The sequence below is a fragment of the Polypterus senegalus genome, chromosome 11 (genome assembly GCF_016835505.1).
Source record: "Polypterus senegalus isolate Bchr_013 chromosome 11, ASM1683550v1, whole genome shotgun sequence".
Taxonomy (NCBI): Eukaryota; Metazoa; Chordata; class Cladistia; order Polypteriformes; family Polypteridae; genus Polypterus; species Polypterus senegalus.
This window is the reverse complement of record NC_053164.1, coordinates 45,049,553-45,068,179: the sequence shown is the minus strand read 5'-3', so window position 1 is coordinate 45,068,179 and position 18,627 is coordinate 45,049,553. Positions and strand designations below refer to the sequence as shown.

The 18,627-nt window shown below is 35.9% G+C and overlaps 1 protein-coding gene across 1 annotated transcript in view; it reads left to right on the top strand.

The window, feature by feature from the left end:
- gpat4 (glycerol-3-phosphate acyltransferase 4) overlaps window positions 1–18,627 on the top strand; it is a 77,579-nt gene that overhangs the window by 10,857 nt on the left and 48,095 nt on the right. Inside the window, exons 3-4 of the mRNA XM_039768484.1 lie at window positions 2,618–2,687; window positions 4,940–5,237. Coding sequence (XP_039624418.1) covers window positions 2,618–2,687; window positions 4,940–5,237 — 368 coding nt within the window. The remainder of the gene's footprint in view (window positions 1–2,617; window positions 2,688–4,939; window positions 5,238–18,627) is intronic.

The window sequence follows — 18,627 nt, the reverse complement described above, 5'->3', positions numbered from 1 at the left end:
AGGAAGATAAAAGCATTTACCAAAGTAAATTTAAATTAATCATATAATCAATGATATTGGTTGGTTTAAATTGTTTATGCAAGTTCATCGCGCAATTGTAATTGTTGCATCCCTAGATTAGAGCACAGTTTGAGACAAACATATAACTTATACAAATAGCATTTAATAAATAAACGTAATTGATTGTTGTTAGATTATCTTATCAGTGAGTAACTCCAGGATTTTTTGATTGACACATACCATAATGAAACTTGTCATTTAAAAATAGAGTTGGGAAATGATGTGCCCTTTGTAATGGTGTCAACATTAAACTAAAATAGTTGTTCAGCAAATAAAGGTTTGCAATATTCAACATATTATGAAATGCAGAAAAGACTATTGTGAATTAATAATGTGTGTGTATTGAGTTATGTTAATTTTAAGTATTTGCTAAATGTAAATCATTTATATTGTTAATGTTGTTGGACCCCTTTCCTCATATATCTGTTTTTCATACATCATCTAATAGCAGTTTTCTGAAAAGGGTATTTTCAAAATATTTTCTTGGGTATAGTAGGACCAACATCTTTTGTATGAACAGTATATGTGTATGCATGTATGAGTTCTTGTGTACTGTGTAAACATTTTTATAAAATAATAAATATATTTTGCCCTTGCCATCTCTGCACATCATTAGATCTGCCTGTAGGTCTGTGGCTGTCATCTCGCATTGTCATACAACGTTAGATGTTAGGGAGAACACTGGAAAGACAAAAGAGGAAACTGAAGTGATGCCTATGGCAAATGACTCCTTCTTTCTTTGTTTCATCTCTGACTCATTGGGGTCCATTACCTCTGTAGACTTTTTTTTTTTTAATTTTTCTAATAATGAAGGCAGAATTAAAGAAATAGTAATAATTAATCCAATGAGAACCCACACTTAGTTTTTTTTTTTTTAGGTTAGGAGCACACACTGATACAGCGCATTACCGCACCCACCACACGACAAACCAACTCGGTATCCAGATTAGGACCCGAGTGCAGCCATGCAACGGGTGACACCTCCGCACCACAAATACAGATGGAGTGGAACAGTGTGCGGTTTTTATGGTGGCTAGAGTGCCAATTCTGTCACCAACCCCCAAGTTTTTCCCTGCAGGTTGGAGGGCCTACATGCAGGATGGATGCAGATTAACGTCATACCTGGGACGGAGCAATTGCAGGTTAAGGGCCTTGCTCAAGAGCCCAACAGAGCAAAATCCCTTTCGGCATTTAGGGGATTTGAACCACACTTAGTATGTCATTAATTTATAAAATAGTCTTTACAATATACAAATGAAACGTTTGGTAATCCTGAAAATAATGCATTTTACACCAGATGGTTGTACAAGTGGCACTTAATGTTTTTTTCTCTGTGCGGTAATTTTAAACTCAAGCCAATATTATTTTTAATATTGTATTATGCAGCTAGATAAAATTCTAAGGTCTTGTCAGTTAAATTTTTTTTTTGATTAACTTTGCATTAGATCTGGTAATCCTGCTTTCTTTACAAAGTTATAGGTGATGATTTTGTATGTGCTGTGTATGTAACAATTATAAATTATTGAACATGTTTTGCATATTTGACCTTTGTTGGTTGCTTTTCCCACGATCCAACTAAACCTAAGCATATACAGTGATACCTTGGTATGTGTCTGCTTTGGAATAAGTCTTGGTATACGACCTTTGTTTGGAATACGGGTCGCTTGCTACCCTTGTTTACCTCTTTCTCGAGATACAGCCACGACTGCCCATGAGCATCAGTACGGCAGTTGCTAGCATTCAGTGAACAGCCCGCGTGCTACCTGTTGCATATGATTGTTCAATGATGCTTTTGTTCATTGCTTTATGTTTGGGTGTTAATTGCTATGGTCTGCGTTTTTTGAGACATATGACTGCCGGAGGGAAGGGTGTGGTTTAGAAGGCACGCTATATGGAGAGTTGGTTAAACATGGTTCAAAATAAACAGCATTCAAAACGTTATTCTAAGTGTGTCGCTACTTCAATCTAGAGAACACTACACTACCCTTGTTTACCTCTCTCGAGACAAAGCCACGACTGCCCACAAGCATTAGTATGCCAGTTTCTAGCATTCAATGAACAATCCGCGCTGTAACTCTCTGAATTTTCACGTGATTTTGTTTTTTCGCGTAAATTTGAATTGATTGTTGAAAAGTATGAAGGTGGCATGCATATCCGGGACATGGCTGTTGCATACCGTATGCCGAGAACAACGGTATCCACGATAGTGAAAAATGTAGACGTTATTAAAAAGTAAATTGAGGTTACATTTTCATTTATTTCATCTAATTGCTTTTGTATTTATGTATTTTAGTATTAAGCAGTGTTTAAATTGTTTTATACAACCCCATCAATGCATAATATACCAATAACAATAGGATTTTTTTTTCATCGGAACAGATTATTTTCCCTTTATTTCTTATGGAAAAAATTTGTTTGGTATACGTCCTGTTTGGTATAAGTCAAAGGATCTGGAACGGATTAAGGACGTATACCCAGGTACCACTGTATTAGTAAATCTTGTTTTTAATGCTCCAGTTTTTTAAATGATTTTTTTACTTATGTGTTTGTTTTTTAGTGGGCAACTCTACGAATACAAAGAGGAATCATAGAGAAGAATCATCATTTGTACAAACCCTATACCAATGGTAATTACCTTAAGTTCATTCTTCTTGGCTTGTCCAATGTCAGTGACTGCAGCCTCTTTACTTAAAAGGCCATGTTGTGATACAGATAACTATGAAGTATTCCACAAGATTTCAGAATATCAGTCTGCAGTATTTTATTGTGTAATAAAATTATAATGAAAAATTATAATGTATTGAATAATTCACAGGATAAGTTGTAGGATTCATGACACAGACGGCTGGTCTTATTTAATGAATGACACATTTAGGTAAATGGTTAATGAATGTAACGGAATAGAACTCTGTTATGACTGTTACATTTTACCTATGTTTGTGTCCCCTTCAGCTGTTTTCTTATAGAGTTTTGGAGGAGTCAGGATAGCCTGGTACATTAAAACTTAATAGTGCCTTCTCAGTTCTTGCTGCCTTTTCATAAATGTAACTTTTTATAAGTGTTCACTGAAGCAAATCATGAGAAACTATATTCGGTCATCAGTTAGCTCATATGAATATTAAAGTATCTTTACTAGTTAATGAGTAATGGCAAAATAAAACCCATAGAGATTCAGCATTGGTTATTTGATATACTGTATAAGAAATCCTGTCTATGATGTCTGATGTATACTGTCTATTTTAATTATTAGAATACTATTAGTATTTTGATTAAAATTGTTCAGTAAAATAACATCAGTTCTGTGAAAACCTTGATACTGTTTTAAATTGAATCCCTTAATTAGCAGTATTGGTAGGTAATTACAATTTGACCAGTAGTCCGAAATTGAATTGCAGATATATGCAGTTTAGTTACAGATGGCTGTAATTTAAATGTATCTAGTGAGCATTGTAATTCAAGTATCTAATTATATTTTTGACGTATTTAAAGTGTGTAAAGACATTTATATATTTAAAATGTTCAGAATTGAAGGTACAATTGCAGATGCTTTATTGAAATCATATGTAAATATCCCTGTTTTCACTAGCAAAGATGTATTTACAGTCTTCTGTATGGTAAAAATAAAAAAAATGTAAATATCAAAATAGGGTCTGGCATAAATATCAGAATTATCCCACTACAGTTAATGTTAAAACAATGTCCACTGTAAACTTCACAGTTAGTTTAAGAAATGGCTTGTGTGTGTGGTGTTTTACTTTTGTGAATTTTTAGCTCTATCACAATAGGTGTTTTGATAATCAAGATTTTTTTTTTGTTTGGCTTGATATTTGTCAGATTTGTTTGTGATTTATGGAATGAAGCTGTACCTCACTTTACCTTGCATAAAAGCACTGAAAACCCCATCTACAGTACTCTTAATACTCATTTTGAAGTTAAGTGGAGTTAAAGAACATAAGCAGTCTAACCTCTTGAATAACAAAGCTCTCTTAATAGATAGCATCATTGTAAATGTTCCTTCTGTCACTCCAAGGTATTAAGTTATTGATGATTTTTTTTTATAATAGCTCTAAACTGCTTTTCCAAAGACCTGCATCTTCATTATGCATCATTTTTATTATAGCTCTGCCCCCACCCCCTCCTAATGTGCCTCCTCTTCCAAATCTATCTTCTCACCTATTTATACTCTTCATGAATAAATGGCAGCATAAAGTCCTCTTTAAGGGCACAGTCCGATGCCATAATACCTTCAAAACACCTTTAATTATTCTGAAAATCCTATTTATCAGTACACCCTGAATCAACTAGTACATAGACTTCCCATCCCTGTTGCTGGCATATGATAGGGTTCATCTCCTGATCTTTTCCATCACCCCTCCAAACAATGTTCTGTTGATACTTGTATATGTTATGATACTTCCCACCTTTTCTCTTGTTCTGGTATGAGGTCTGTAACTGTCTTTTCTTTTATTTAAATATTACTGACACTGATTGATAGAAATTAACTTATTGAGAATGTCCCTGTTATTTTTGAAAATATTGCATAAACCATAATTTCCTACTTTAAAAGGTCCCTTTTTTATTGGCTTTTATGAAATTAGACATTGGCCTGTTTCCCGTTGAGTGTACCTTTCCAGTAACTTGCAGTCTAGTTTGTGTAAATTTGTTAAATGTTTCCAAATACTTTTCTAAAACAAAAGACAAAATATACTACATTGATTAATCTTTACAGTATTATCCAAGCCTTCGGAATCCCAGCTAATTTTTACATGAGTATATTAATGAGTTTGTTCTAAAGTATCATGTGCTTGAATAAAAGACAAAATCAAGTATCATCTGTTTGTTGCTTCTAAAATATGCATATTCCTTTTTGTATTTAAAGGTATCATTGCCAAAGAGCCAACATCCCTGGAGGAAGAAATCAAAGAGATTCGACGAAGTGGCAGCAACAAAGACCTTGGTAGCCCTGAATTTGAAATGTCTGATATCTTTTATTTTTGCCGTAAGGGAGTAGAGACAATTATGGATGATGAGGTGACCAAGCGTTTTTCTGCAGAAGAACTGGAGTCCTGGAACCTGTTGACACGTAGCAACTACAACTTCCAATATATTAGCCTTCGACTCACTGTGCTTTGGGGGCTTGGTGTTCTGATTCGATACGGATTCTTGTTGCCATTGAGGTTAGTCCTAATTTTCAGTTGTATTCAGAGTATTGAAATGTAAGGGATTGTTTTAAAACTGCAAAACATGTCAAATCTTTTTTACTGCATGCAATTAGAGTTACAGTGAAAGGATTTTCTTAATTTTGGCTCTAAGCACGCCTCTTGAGGCAGCTAAGATGGGGGTCGGGAGGTTAGGACCGTGGCTGCTAGTGTCTCCGCCAACTGAGTGAGCAATGGGTGAGCTGGGGAGATGAAGAGGGTTTTTCTCTGGGCTCATGTGTTGGAGCAGGTAGGACCAGATGTCTGTTGGTTTTACTCCTGTTGTAGTATGGATTTTAACGTCACGGACTGACACTGTTTTTTAGGATTATTTATTCCTTGAAGAGAGCACTGCACTTTAATTTGAGCACTGTTTTGTTTTGACTCTTTTTAATATAATCACTGAGCACCTATTACACCAGGTGTCCTTATCTGCCTAGCTCATCCCAGTCATGACTTTCTATGGTATTGGCTTCAAGAGGCTCCCAAGGCAGAAGTGGGAGCATGGAACTGACCTGCACTGTTACAAATGAGGGAACTTTCACATCCTGGTTATGGAACAGCTTGTCAGTCAAATGTCCATATACGTTTGAGCCCCTGGCCTTTGGGTACTATGAAGAAAAATTGTTGTCATTCTTAAAAAGCTCATACAATGTTTTTGGCAAAACCCTTAAATTAAAGCTGAAAGTCTACACTTCAATCACAAAGTGTTTGTTTTTATTTCAAATCCATTGTGGTGGTGTACAGAGCCAACATTATTAAAATTGTCACTGTCCAAGTACTCGTGGATCTGTTACATTTTATTCAGCTGTTAATAGCTGTAGTGGCCATACATGGCCCTTCAGTAACAGTATATTTTTACATGCAAGAAGCTGTAAATGTTCGAATTTCAATGAGATGTTCTTTTTTGATTCAGTTTCCAGGTTTGTGAATTAATTTTGTATTCACAAATAACTTACACTTTATCATTTGGGCTTTTAGATTATCAGTTTATACTCATTTAAAAGCTATAACTTCCACTTAAGATATAAAGATTTTTCATGTACTCTTCAAGATGTTGAACCTGAACTATACAAACATCCTTGTGAAAGACCACTTGGACTCATTGCAGTTTGCCTATCAAAGAAATATTAGAGTTGAAGATGCAATCGTCTCTTTACTCTGCAAGGCTTATCCCATCTTGAAAATCTGGCAGCACTATGAAGGCTGTTCTTTGAAATTCTCCAGTCTATTCAGTACTCTCTAGTTATCTGTGTTAATCGGTGGGCTTAGAGATTTGCAGGTGGATGAGTCTATGATCTGCGGTGGGCTGGCGCCCTGCCCGGGGTTTGTTTCCTGCCTTGCGCCCTGTGTTGGCTGGGATTGGCTCCAGCACACCCCTGTGACCCTGTAGTTAGGATATAGTGGGTTGGATAATGGATGGATGGATGAGTCTATGATGTCCTGGACAATGAACTATCTGACCAGCAGACTGTAGTTTGTGAGGATTAGTGAATGTGTCTCAGATGTGTTTGTGAGCAATACTGGAGCACCACAAGGAACTGCTGTGTCCCCTTTTATGTTCACACTGTACACCTAGTACTATAAATGTGAAACCACATATTCATGTCACTTGAAGAAATTCTCTAATGATTGAGCAGTAGTGCAGTGTACTTGACAGTCAGGCTGCAATAGAGTATATGAGTCAGGTAGAGAACATTGTTTCTTAGTACAAAAAGAATTGTCTGCAAGTCAACATCAGCTAAATAAAGTGAACTAAATAAAGTAAACTGATTGTTGACTCTTCCACCATACCAAGGAGCCCAGTCCCTAGGGAGTGGATGGTAACACGGAGAAACTATAGAAGAAATGGCACAGAAGATTATTTTTTTCTTAAGAGATTGTGTTTCTAATATAGGTTGCATTCTGTAACTCTGTGATGGCCAGTGCAAATTTCTATGCTGAGGTATTGGCCGGTAACATCACTTTAAAACCCCTTATCAAGCGGGGTCATTTTTGCTAAATCGCTTGTAATTTGACCTCTCCAAATTAGAGTCATTGCTGTTATTGAACTATCTGGAGTATAAATACATGTTTGGTCTCTTTGTAAAGGTAACATTCTCTAGTTTCACCCTTAGTAGTCAGAATCACTGTAGGTGTGACTGATCAAATGTTATGCACATTAGAACTCACAAAAAAAACAAATTTTATTGTTCTCGCCTAAGTTTTTTTTATGAAAATAAAGAAAAATAAAGCTGCAGTAGGTAGGTGGGGACAGAAACACACTATGTACCAACAGAATAACTTGTTGACTACTCACATTTCAAATTTGAAAAGAATACCTGTAAAATGACATTTTTACACCAGTTTTATGTGGGCATGCCCAGGGGCTTTTTAGAGGGACCATTATCCACATTTTGGAACATATGGAAAAAGTGTAATAACTTTTGAATGCTTCAACCCACATATATCAATGAGGGCTCTACTGAAAGCTTACACCTAAATGTCACTCTATTAGTTATAAAAATAATAAAAACAATAAAAAATACACATTTCTATGTAAAAATAGTCAATACAAGTCTTATGGGCCAAAAATATATTTATATTTTTTATTTTTTACTTTTTTTTTTTATAAAATGCACACAAACTATATATATTTCTTTTACAAACTGTTACAACACAGCTCAGCGTTTTCCATGTGCCACTTGATGGCAGCAATCACTAGCAAGCAGAAAGCACAAGGCGTGGCACATGTCGCTCTCTGCCATTAGACGTCTCCTGGGCGGTTGAATACTTTCGCAACGCTACATGCATCTATTATTTAATCGAGCGTTTATTTACGTTTATACTTCTACGTTTATTCATATTTAAAATGCGAAAAAACTTGGCGAAATCACAATAAACAACCACGCACCAACTCTGCAGACTGGCACAAATGCCACCTTCGCAGCTCGATCGTTTGTTTACAAGTTAGTATGGCAAGTTACATATCAAAATGCTCGGCTGCTCATTGGCTGTAAGTTTTGAGTGTCAGTCACAGTGTCCAATCAAACTGGTAGATTCTACCAGGGTTTGGAGTTTACGTCATCCTTCAGCTGTCTGTGACACTCGTTGGCTATATGAGGTGCCAGTCAACCCCAGACCCGTCGTAATTGGCCAACTTAGGTGTCGATCAGAAGCTAACACTTCTGTGTTTCATGCGTAGCGTGGTTATCGCCGACAGAAACAAATTACGTCTGATATGATCAATATAAATGAAAAAAAATTACGTAGGTGGTCTCAAGTTATGAAACATTTTCTGGAGTTTTTGTCCCTTTGAGGATATATCGTGTGTTTTGGACCTAAATCGTTTTACTGGATTATATTCGCTGGAGCCTTACGGACACAATGGGATCAATACTGCTCGGAAATATTGATGTTTGACTTGCAGGGGGTCTTCAAAGGTAGGGAAAGTCAACTCTTAAAAGTATGTACTTCTCTGTAAAAAAGGCTTTAGTGTCAGTGCTGTAGTTGTTGTGTGTCAAAATGGTTTATATCATCAGTAAGACGAGACTTTGAAGTTTCATTTGATGGGTAGTATGTCGAGATGCATGGCAGATGGGCATGCACACATTACTGTAACGTTTTTAAAACGCTGTTATGTCCCGGGACTGGTACGTGTGCGCGTTAAGGGGTTTTAAGAAAGGCCCACAAAATCAACAAGTTAATTAAGAAGGCAGGCTTAGTTATGGGATTCGTTCTCAACCCATGGAGATAGTAGTGGATAAGAGAATTCCCTGTGTAGAGAGCACTTTGAGTATTGAGAATAGTGTTGCCTAAATGTAAAGAATTATTATAAAAGACAAAAGCTAATTGCCGTAATGACTGAGTGTTTTAGCCAAGCACTTTTTCAATAGAAATATGCCAGGAAATGCTACTGGGGCTCCTTTATACCTACATTGCATTTATAATATCTCACAGTGACTGATCCCTAATCTTCAGCCAAGTTTGAAGTTTTTATTCTTTTTTGAAATTCTTGTATGTGTGTTTGACAGGTGTGGTGGTTATTGTTTGTATGTTTCTGTATTTCCTGAGCTACTGTAAAAGCTAAATTTTACCCTCTCAGGACAAATAAGTTTCTGTCTGTCTGTATTTTTGTTGGTCATTTTTCCATGCCTTTTAAATGTATTTAATTTTTTTAAACAAATAACCAAGTTATTAACCATTTTTGTAAATATATTTACATAGCATGGATGAATAGTAATGCCTCTGAATTCACATCACACTAAGAAAAATTATTTGGCTTCAGATATTTCTTGCACCGAAATACTGCTCAAAGTGTTGCTTTGGACATAAGATGAACCATTTCTCTCTGTCCTAGATGTACTTACTGGTAATTCAAGAATGATTCTGTACAGCTTTAAATGCTGCATTTGTCTGGTTTGTCTGTGAGCTGTATGTTGTTAAATAAATGTTTACTAGAGTTCTGTATATTCTGTGCATTATTTGGAAAAATGACATTTCATAGTGTAGTACATTTTATGCTGTTACTTGTCTGGTGCTCACTATAATACATACTGTGATGTCTATGTTGTTTGCTATGATTTTCACCTTCACATCATTATACAGATAACGATTCTGCCAAGGAGCATAATTGCAATTGGATTTTTTTTTAATTCCTTGCTTTTGACTAAAGACATTTTCGTTTGCCTTTGTGATTCATTTTAGTCATGTGGTAATGACACCCAATACACAATGCAAGGCAATATTTTGCATTGGCAATATGTTTTTTTTTTTTTGTTTGCAGAATTTGATACAACAATATTTTGTCTCATATCTAAAATGTATTGTTTAAATTGGAAAGTTTGTAGTCCTCAGCATCATGGAACATCTATTCTAGAGCATTTTGAAGAAGAAGAAAAAAAAAAAAACAAATATAAAAAATAATTCACTCTTCTTTTACTATGAAAATGGCTGAACATTAACAGTAAAGATCACAAAAATCCATGCATTTAACAAGAATGATCACAGCCAAACCTGTTTTTACTACAAACATAGACAAAGTTGGAGCGGATTATGACATAAGGGAGGAAGCAAAAAAGAAGAAAAAGTCATTTGCCACCTAGTGGTTTTTTTGTTTTGTTTTTTTTAATAACACAAGACGTACATTTCCCCAAATTCGCAAACTTGCAAAAAAGTTCCTGTGCATCCTCACCTCAAGCAGCCCTTCTGAGAGGGTTTTCAGCACCAGAGGAAAAATGTAACCTATATAAACTCTGAAAACAGTTTCTGTGGACAGATTAGTGTTTGTTTCGCACAACAAGTTTCCGCCGTTGAATTTTACAGTTTTATTCTTTTCTGATATTTTTGTGCAATAATGGACATGACTTAAAGTTAGTAATTTGCTTAAAAATGTTATGGGTTTGCTTCTTTTTATCTTTGTGCAATATATGACATAGCTTGTTTACAGAAACTACAGGTTTTTTTTCCCTTCATGGGGCAGTATTTTCCAGAACTTTGGATTTTTACACTATGGTACAGTATGTTGAATTATGCAGCATGCAAACAAGAACAAAAATCTATCTTGCAGCAGAGCAGTTTATATTTATCTAGACTGTAATGTTCAGTGCCCTGCAGCTCAATTGTAATTAGTATTTTATTCCCTTTGCATTCATATCCTGTTTACATTCAGGGTATGTGCCTGTTTAAAATGCTCTCATTATAATAGTTTTGTTGGACTTAGTGCAGTTTTTGTGTAAATCCTGTAGGCCACTTTGAAATGGTTTACTCATACTTGCATTGTTTGATCTCGGTAATAGTTTGAGTGGTGATTTTTAATGTTTTTGTGTTATTTTACTTCAGTTTTAAGTAAATAAGATGTTTAACTGTTGTTTCCATTAATCTCATTAGTAAGCTACATTTCATATTTTATTAACAAGACCAAGCTAGAGCAATAATACTTTTACAAACATATTTTTAAATATTGCAAAATGTCATCTAAATTCATTTAAATTATTAAAATCCCAGAAAATATCAAGATGAAATGTTTTCACCATTATCGCACACCCCTAGTTTAAAGCTGTATGTGAGCAGGGCTGCATGGAATAAAAACCTAAACATGCAAATGGCCCTTTGGATTGTCTTTCAGTTGCTTGAAAAGCTTCTTGGCTGTCCTTGATCTACTTATTGCAATGCTCTCATGTGACACAGCATCTTTGTTGCTGAACGTAGGTTGCTTTGAGTATAGGGCCAGTTCCACCAAATGAGAGAGTGAATTATACCACGAAGAACCCAGGAGGAAATAAGTAAATATATGCTTTGTATAGTTTTAAAATATAAAGATGAAATTAAGTAAAAAATAAGTTAATATGGATGAATCCAATGTCCAATATTTTAATCTAACACTTGGTTGTAATGTCTGCATTAGTTTTGTTTCACATCCCCAAAAGATGTGTTTTTGTGTTGACTGGTGACTCGAAATTTCAGAAGTGGGTTTTGCAGTGGACTTGACATGCTGTATAGAGTTGTTTTCATTTTGTGTCCAGTGCTGCGGGCATAGATTCTGCTCCTCTGTGAACTGGACTAAGCAAGTTGGAGTGTCTTATGTTATAACAATATATGAGAAGTTTAAATATGGTACATTCCTTGAGTTAATTTACTAGTGCTCTCATGCAGTCTGCCTGATGATAAAGAAATGAAATATAAGAATATTACATTTTTGTAAGCATTTTCTTGGCTTTTTGTGTTTCTGTGCAGCATGGACATATAGGGGAGTACAGCAAAAATTACGCCCCCCCCAACATATCAGTGAAAATGAGTAATCAGATTTGAAAAAATGAAACCAGCAGTAAATGTATGAAATATTTGTTTTGCTTAACTGTGCTTAACTGTACAGTTTTTTTTTCTGGAGGTAGAGACAGACATGGCTGTAGCGCAAGTAAAGTAAAGCAAAGACTTGCTGGGGAGGTGGGGATATACAGAAATATCTTTCTGTCTCTCTCTGATGTAAATTTTACTGATATCTATCCTGAATCTGTGTCCTATGATACAATTTTTAAAACAAGTGGCTCGAATGAATTAATCTTTCAGATCCTATTTCAGGATCCTGCTGTGGTCCAGGATGGTTATGGCTGCACAAAGTTAATTTTAGCACATTAAGATTGTCAAATGTATTATTATTTATAACTGTTCATTTAAATTTTTATATCAAAGGCTAGGAGTTGTTGAGGGCATAAACAGTGCTCCTTAAACACTAGCAGCCTAAGGTATATCACAGCATAACATTTCAAAGGACAACAATGTTTGATTTCCCAGCAGCAAGTAAAAATTAAAAATATTTACAGTGCCACAATGTGCAAGCTGTCTGCTCTTTAACTTTATAAAACTAAATATAATGAGTAAAGGGCACTTTTGAAAACACACTGCCTGGCACCAACCCTGAAGCCTGGAATTTGAAATGCATGCCATCTATTGTTCATTTACTGATAAATCAGTCACTGTCTTCAGTGCAAGCACAAATGTTTGCTGCTTAGACAATGCCTAATAATCTATAACTGCAGTCCCAAATTCAATTCAGTTCAGTTTTTTTTTTTTTTTTGTAAAATGCTTTTCACTGAGTGCAAGTAGAGTGGTGTGACAAGTTCAAAACCAGAGGCAAATGCAAACATTGCCAATTACTAAATATATAATGACTACACTTAAATACACAGGTTTAAATTCTAGATGGGAGAAGATGTAGACACACAACATTTTGGGATTAGTGTAAATGTTATAATTTAATTATTTCAAAATGTAGATTCTGTATTATAGGTGAGATTAGCAGCGGTTAATCAGAATTTTAATGTTATTCTATTATGTTTTAAGCGTGGCATGGATTTGGGCATGAAAATATGCATGCTGCACATTTCTATACAATTTACCTTTATAAATCTCTAGCGTCTTGTTAAAGTGCATGTGAATATGCCTTAAAGCCCTCCTGGTTGCTGCCCCGAAGCAACAGTATATAGAGAATGCTAATTAACCTCATACATGAGCAATCATGATGCTTCAGAACTTTTATGGCTGGTAGATCAGCCTCCCTCCTGATATATTGAGCCCCTTGCATTCTAGGAATGTTACAAAAGCTGGTACTAATTTGGTGCTAAGTTCCGAAAACTTAATGGTATCCGCTTTTTTACGGTATCACTTGTACCGAGAAAGTCTACTGTACTCGTGTGACTGCAAGTAGACAATTAGTACAAGTCCAAGGAGGTTATGCTCAACCTTTATAATGCACTGGTGAGGCCTCATCTTGAGTACTGTGTGCAGTTTTGGTCTCCAGGCTACAAAAAGGACATAGCAGCACTAGAGAAGGTCCAGAGAAGAGCGACGAGGCTGATTAGGGGTTGAATTATGAGGAAAGATTAAAAGAGCTGAGCCTTTACAGTTTAAGCAAAAGAAGATTAAGAGGCGACATGATTGAAGTGTTTAAAATTATGAAGGGAATTAGTCCAGTGGATCGAGACTTGTATTTTAAAATGAGCTCATCAAGAACACGGGGACACAGTTGGAAACTTGTTATGGGTAAATTTCGCACAAACATTAGGAAGTTTTTCTTTACACAAAGAACGATAGACACTTGGAATAAGCTACCAAGTAGTGTGGTAGACAGGAAGACTTTAGGGACTTTCAAAACTCGACTTGATGTTTTCTTGGAGGAAGCAAGTGGATAGGACTGGCGAGCTTTGTTGGGCTGAATGGCCTGTTCTCGTCTAGATTGTTCTAATTCTAATTCTATAATTACTCCATAAGACACAATTAATACTTGCTAAAAACTGCATATAAAATGGCTTCCTGTGGTAATGATACAGTCCCACATTAACACATATTGAAAAACAAAAACATTTGAGGTCATGGCTGATAATGCTTTTGTGTTTGCACATGAAAATTTTAGCATTCAGGAATCAAATATTATTTGAAGAAAAAAGACAAAGCACACACGAATCAAGTTATTGCAACTTTTTTCTCCCTTTATGGAATTGGTTTCAGAAACAGTTTTTTTTTTTTTTCTCTCTAATGCTGTAGCTGCGTTTTTTTCCAAATTTACCAAAGTTCTGCTGCCTTTAGTTCACTTCATAAGATGATTCTACAGTCATCTTGAGGCACATTAGGCAACTTAAAACAATAGACACATTAAACACGTTACACAGTCAGAAAACTGTATGCCATGTCCTGTTCTATTTGCAATTATATCTGTCAGTCCATGCTAGCAGTAGGACTGTTTCCTCACAGGCTTAAATTAACACTGTTTTTTAGATATAGCTAAGAAAGTTCTATTGCATGTTAACTTACAAGGGGTAAAAGGCTATATACCATATTATAGGCAGCCATATGAAACTGATGTTCTATAGAAATTAAGCAAACACTGAATTTACTAACATGAATTTAACATTAAGTATTAGCTTTCTAAGATTGGCTCTTACACTTGAGAGAGAGAAATAACATCACTAATCAAGTGAGGTTTCATTTTTGTTTGATTTTTTCTGAAAAGGAGATAAATAGTGTCCCAAACAGCCCCGATAAATTAATGGAGTCTTTACATGTACAATACTGTACGGTACTTTCCCTCAAAATAAATGAGTCATGGGTTAACCCAGTGGTTCTCAAACTGGGGGGCACGGAATTATGAAAAAAAGAAAATAAGAATCAAAAATATGAAAAATACATCTATTGAAACCAAAACAAATTAACTTAAACTACATTCTGATACTAGAAAAATAAATATAGAGTTAGATAAATGTCGATAAAAGTTAAGTAGGTACAGTAGAGTCTCGCTTATCCAACATTCCGTATTATCCGACGTCCTACCGCAAAAAAAAAAAAAAATGCATCAATCGGCAACAAGAACTGCAAGTTGCGAGCGTAGTCTATTTTTTGTTGCTCCCGACTCTCCCGCAGCTAATTACAGTGGAACCTCGATTTGCGAGCATAATTCATTCTGGAACTGTGCACGCAGTCCAAAGCACTTGTACAGTATATCAATGCGAATTTCCCCATAAGAAATAATGGAAACTCAGATGATTTGTTCCACACCCCAAAACTATTCATATAAAAATGATTAATGCATAATATAAAGTAAAAATAAATAAATCAAATTAACCTGCACTTTACCTTTAAAAATAATCATGGCTGGTGTGAGTGAGTTTCTAAACTCTTATGGGATTCCACCCAACTGGACGACACGCGGAAGAGCGTCCCAAAGCAATCGCAGTCTCCCAGCGCTGTAGCAGTTCTCCATAAAGGCCAATCCGAAAAGATCGCGGACTTGCTATAAGCGCCTGCCATCGATGGGTGATACAAGGAACATTATAAATGGGGCACAGTGTTACTTGCCCCCCGACCCTGCCTGACTGCTGTGTCTGTGTATAGGAGAAAGGCAGATCCCGCTAAAATAAATACCCGCGCTGTTGCTGTTTCAACCTGAATAAAGCTGCTGTTGCTAAAAGTTGAGACTCGGCTTCAAGTTTTCGGGTGCAAGACGGGGACTCGCACGTCACAGCACAAACACACACACACACGCAGTCACAATGCTGTAGTAAACAGTATATGCACGTAAGGATGTTGACTATATGAGTGATGGAGTTAAGGCTCTAGAAACTGCAATTAATTACATTGAGCAACAAGAAGAAGCTACAGGAATCGACAATGATGCTGCAAAGATGGTGAGACTTGACAGTGACGAAACGGCACTCATCAGGAAAGCAGACTACGATCAAAAATGTCTTTAAATCATCACAGGACTGAACTTTTTAAGTACAGTACATACTGTATTTAACTCCAGACAATTCTGTAACTAAGTTCATTTTTTCAGTTAATTTATTCTATTTTGTTGTAAAACATGATTATTATGTTCATAATGTGTAAAATTATAATATAGTTTTGACATTTAATAGGCTTTTTCTTAACACCTGCCATTATCCAACATTTTCGCTTATCCCACGTTCTGCCGGCCCGTTTATGTCAGATAAGCGAGACTCTACTGTATAATAAAATATGCATCTATAATATATCATTAATTAAAAAAGAACAAATTGGTATTAGTGGCCTCCTTTCAAAAAAACATTAGGGGGGCGTGATTAAAACTGTTATGAAAACTCGGGTCGCAAATACTTAAAGGTTGAGAAATGCTGGGTTAACCCCAGGTCACGAACTATGACGTTTGTCACTCTCATCTCAGCATGGCAGATGACTTGTGTGTCAATGCAATGGAAATGCTTACAGTTAACAAAATCGGCTTCATTCTTGCTAGTTGCCCTTATTGCAATGTGAGTGCAGTAAATTATTCCAGTTATGTTTGGAGAACCAAACACTGCCACAGATTAGTTTATGTTAAACATGTTTTATATATGTTGATCAAGGGTGGCATAATTTCCATGTTTCTCCAAAATGTTGCATATGAATGGGTCATAGTTACTGTAAATATACACACTTTCTCCCATTTTCTTTTATAAATCCCAGTGTTTGCTTGGAAACCTGCATATACACATTATAAACCTCTTTTAGTGCATTTGCAAGTTTTAAACATCTGACCCTGGTCTACTCTTTAAAGAAATCAATTTTGCCATTTTAACAATGACAATTGTTCAGAGATGCTTGTTCCCTATGGATAGGCTTAAGAGTGGGCATCAAAGTCAGTGGTCGGTAAACTACATTTGAACTACTTCAAAACTAAACATTTTCTATGAACCCAACCATATTCACGGTAAAAGTTTTATCAACTTTTTTTTTTGCATGTGCTAAGATGATGATTAAAAAATGCCTTAGTTTCCAATGTAACAAAATGCTTCTTTCTAATATCGCTAAATTTCAAGTGCACCCTTAGAAAATTTTTGTTCCTTTGAACATACTGAAAGTACACACGTGAATGTTATGACATGTGTTAGGGGTTTGTGGTGGTAGAGTTTTAAAATAGAAGTGGTACATAAATAGAAACTCTGTGTGTATGTGTGTGGTAATGTGGTCCCTGGGTGTTTAATAGGGAGGCTGGGGCTAATCATGCTTGCATGCATATGTGCATAAGTGTGTGATTGCTTCTTATTTTCTCAATGACTCACTGTGGGATTAGGACACCACACCCATGGGAGTGTAAAGAAGCCAGGAGAGATCGAGAGAAAGGGAAGAAGAAAAGGTGATAGGCCAAATCAGGAGTGTGAGCCTGTGCAGTGGTTTTTTTGTTTTTAATAAATTTGCAAAAATCCCAAGTAAACATTTTTTCACATTGTCATTATGGGGTGTTGTGTGTAGGATTCTGAGGAAAAAAATGAATTTAATCCATTTTGGAATAAGGCTGTAACATAACAAAATGTGGAAAAAGTGATACGCTATGAATACTTTCCGGGTGCACTGTATGTCCAGGGAAGGGTCTGCATAATCGTTTCCTTTTTACATTCAAGGCTTTCATACATCTGAACAACCTTCTAAAACACATAACATTTTCACTGTCAAACATCATGGCTTTAGCTGACATCGATGCAAATCTCGGACTTTCCCATTTTTTTTTTTCTTCTGTTCCAGATATTTACATGAGAGTAATTAACCTTTGCTTTCTTTAGTCATTTATTACCAGTCAATGCATGGTTCAGTGCAGGCAGGGTAATGTTCGACATCTCTCACAGTAACGACTACAACTACTCCATGTATGCTGAACACTTAATGTCATGGGTCTTATATTTATTAATGATATTAAAATTACAAAAAACAGATTCCTTGCTTACTTGAGAGCATGTATCTTTTCATATAAAGTATTTTTGCCAGGGAACATTTTGCGCCGTGCAGCAATTTACTACACAAAGTTTACATGGTTTTCAAAGATTAACTCTTTTGCACTTTCACTGTGTCAGTGATATTCCTCCACAACAGTTCCCCTTTCCTTGGTGGCTGCTGCTGCTGCGTTGCTACTGTCATATATGCTGATAATCTTCATGCACTGCCGTCAGCACCTTTTGCTCTACTGGCATGAAGGTTGTTCCCTATGCTTCTCAGACTTATAATCCATGGCTGTTCAGTGCTCTACTCATACGGTCTTGTAAACCACATGAACACACATTAATCTGGATCAGTTTATCTGGGTTTTGTGAACAGATTGAAATTTGGTGTTCTGGAACCAGGTAATCCACTGGTGCAAAATCGTACCATAGCAAGATGGAATTTGTTTTGAGCTCCAGGATTATCTTATCTCGCTTTCTGAAACAGACTCCTGGCCTGGTTGTTACAAGTTAAATAAAACCGCAATGAAACAAGAAGCTTGATACTAACTGTAAACCATGTTGGTGAAAGCTTATTATGATTTTGGGGTGCTTTATTTCAGGACTCGGGCAGTTTGCTGTCATTGAGTGAACCATAACTTCCAGAATACATTTTTTTATTGAAGAAT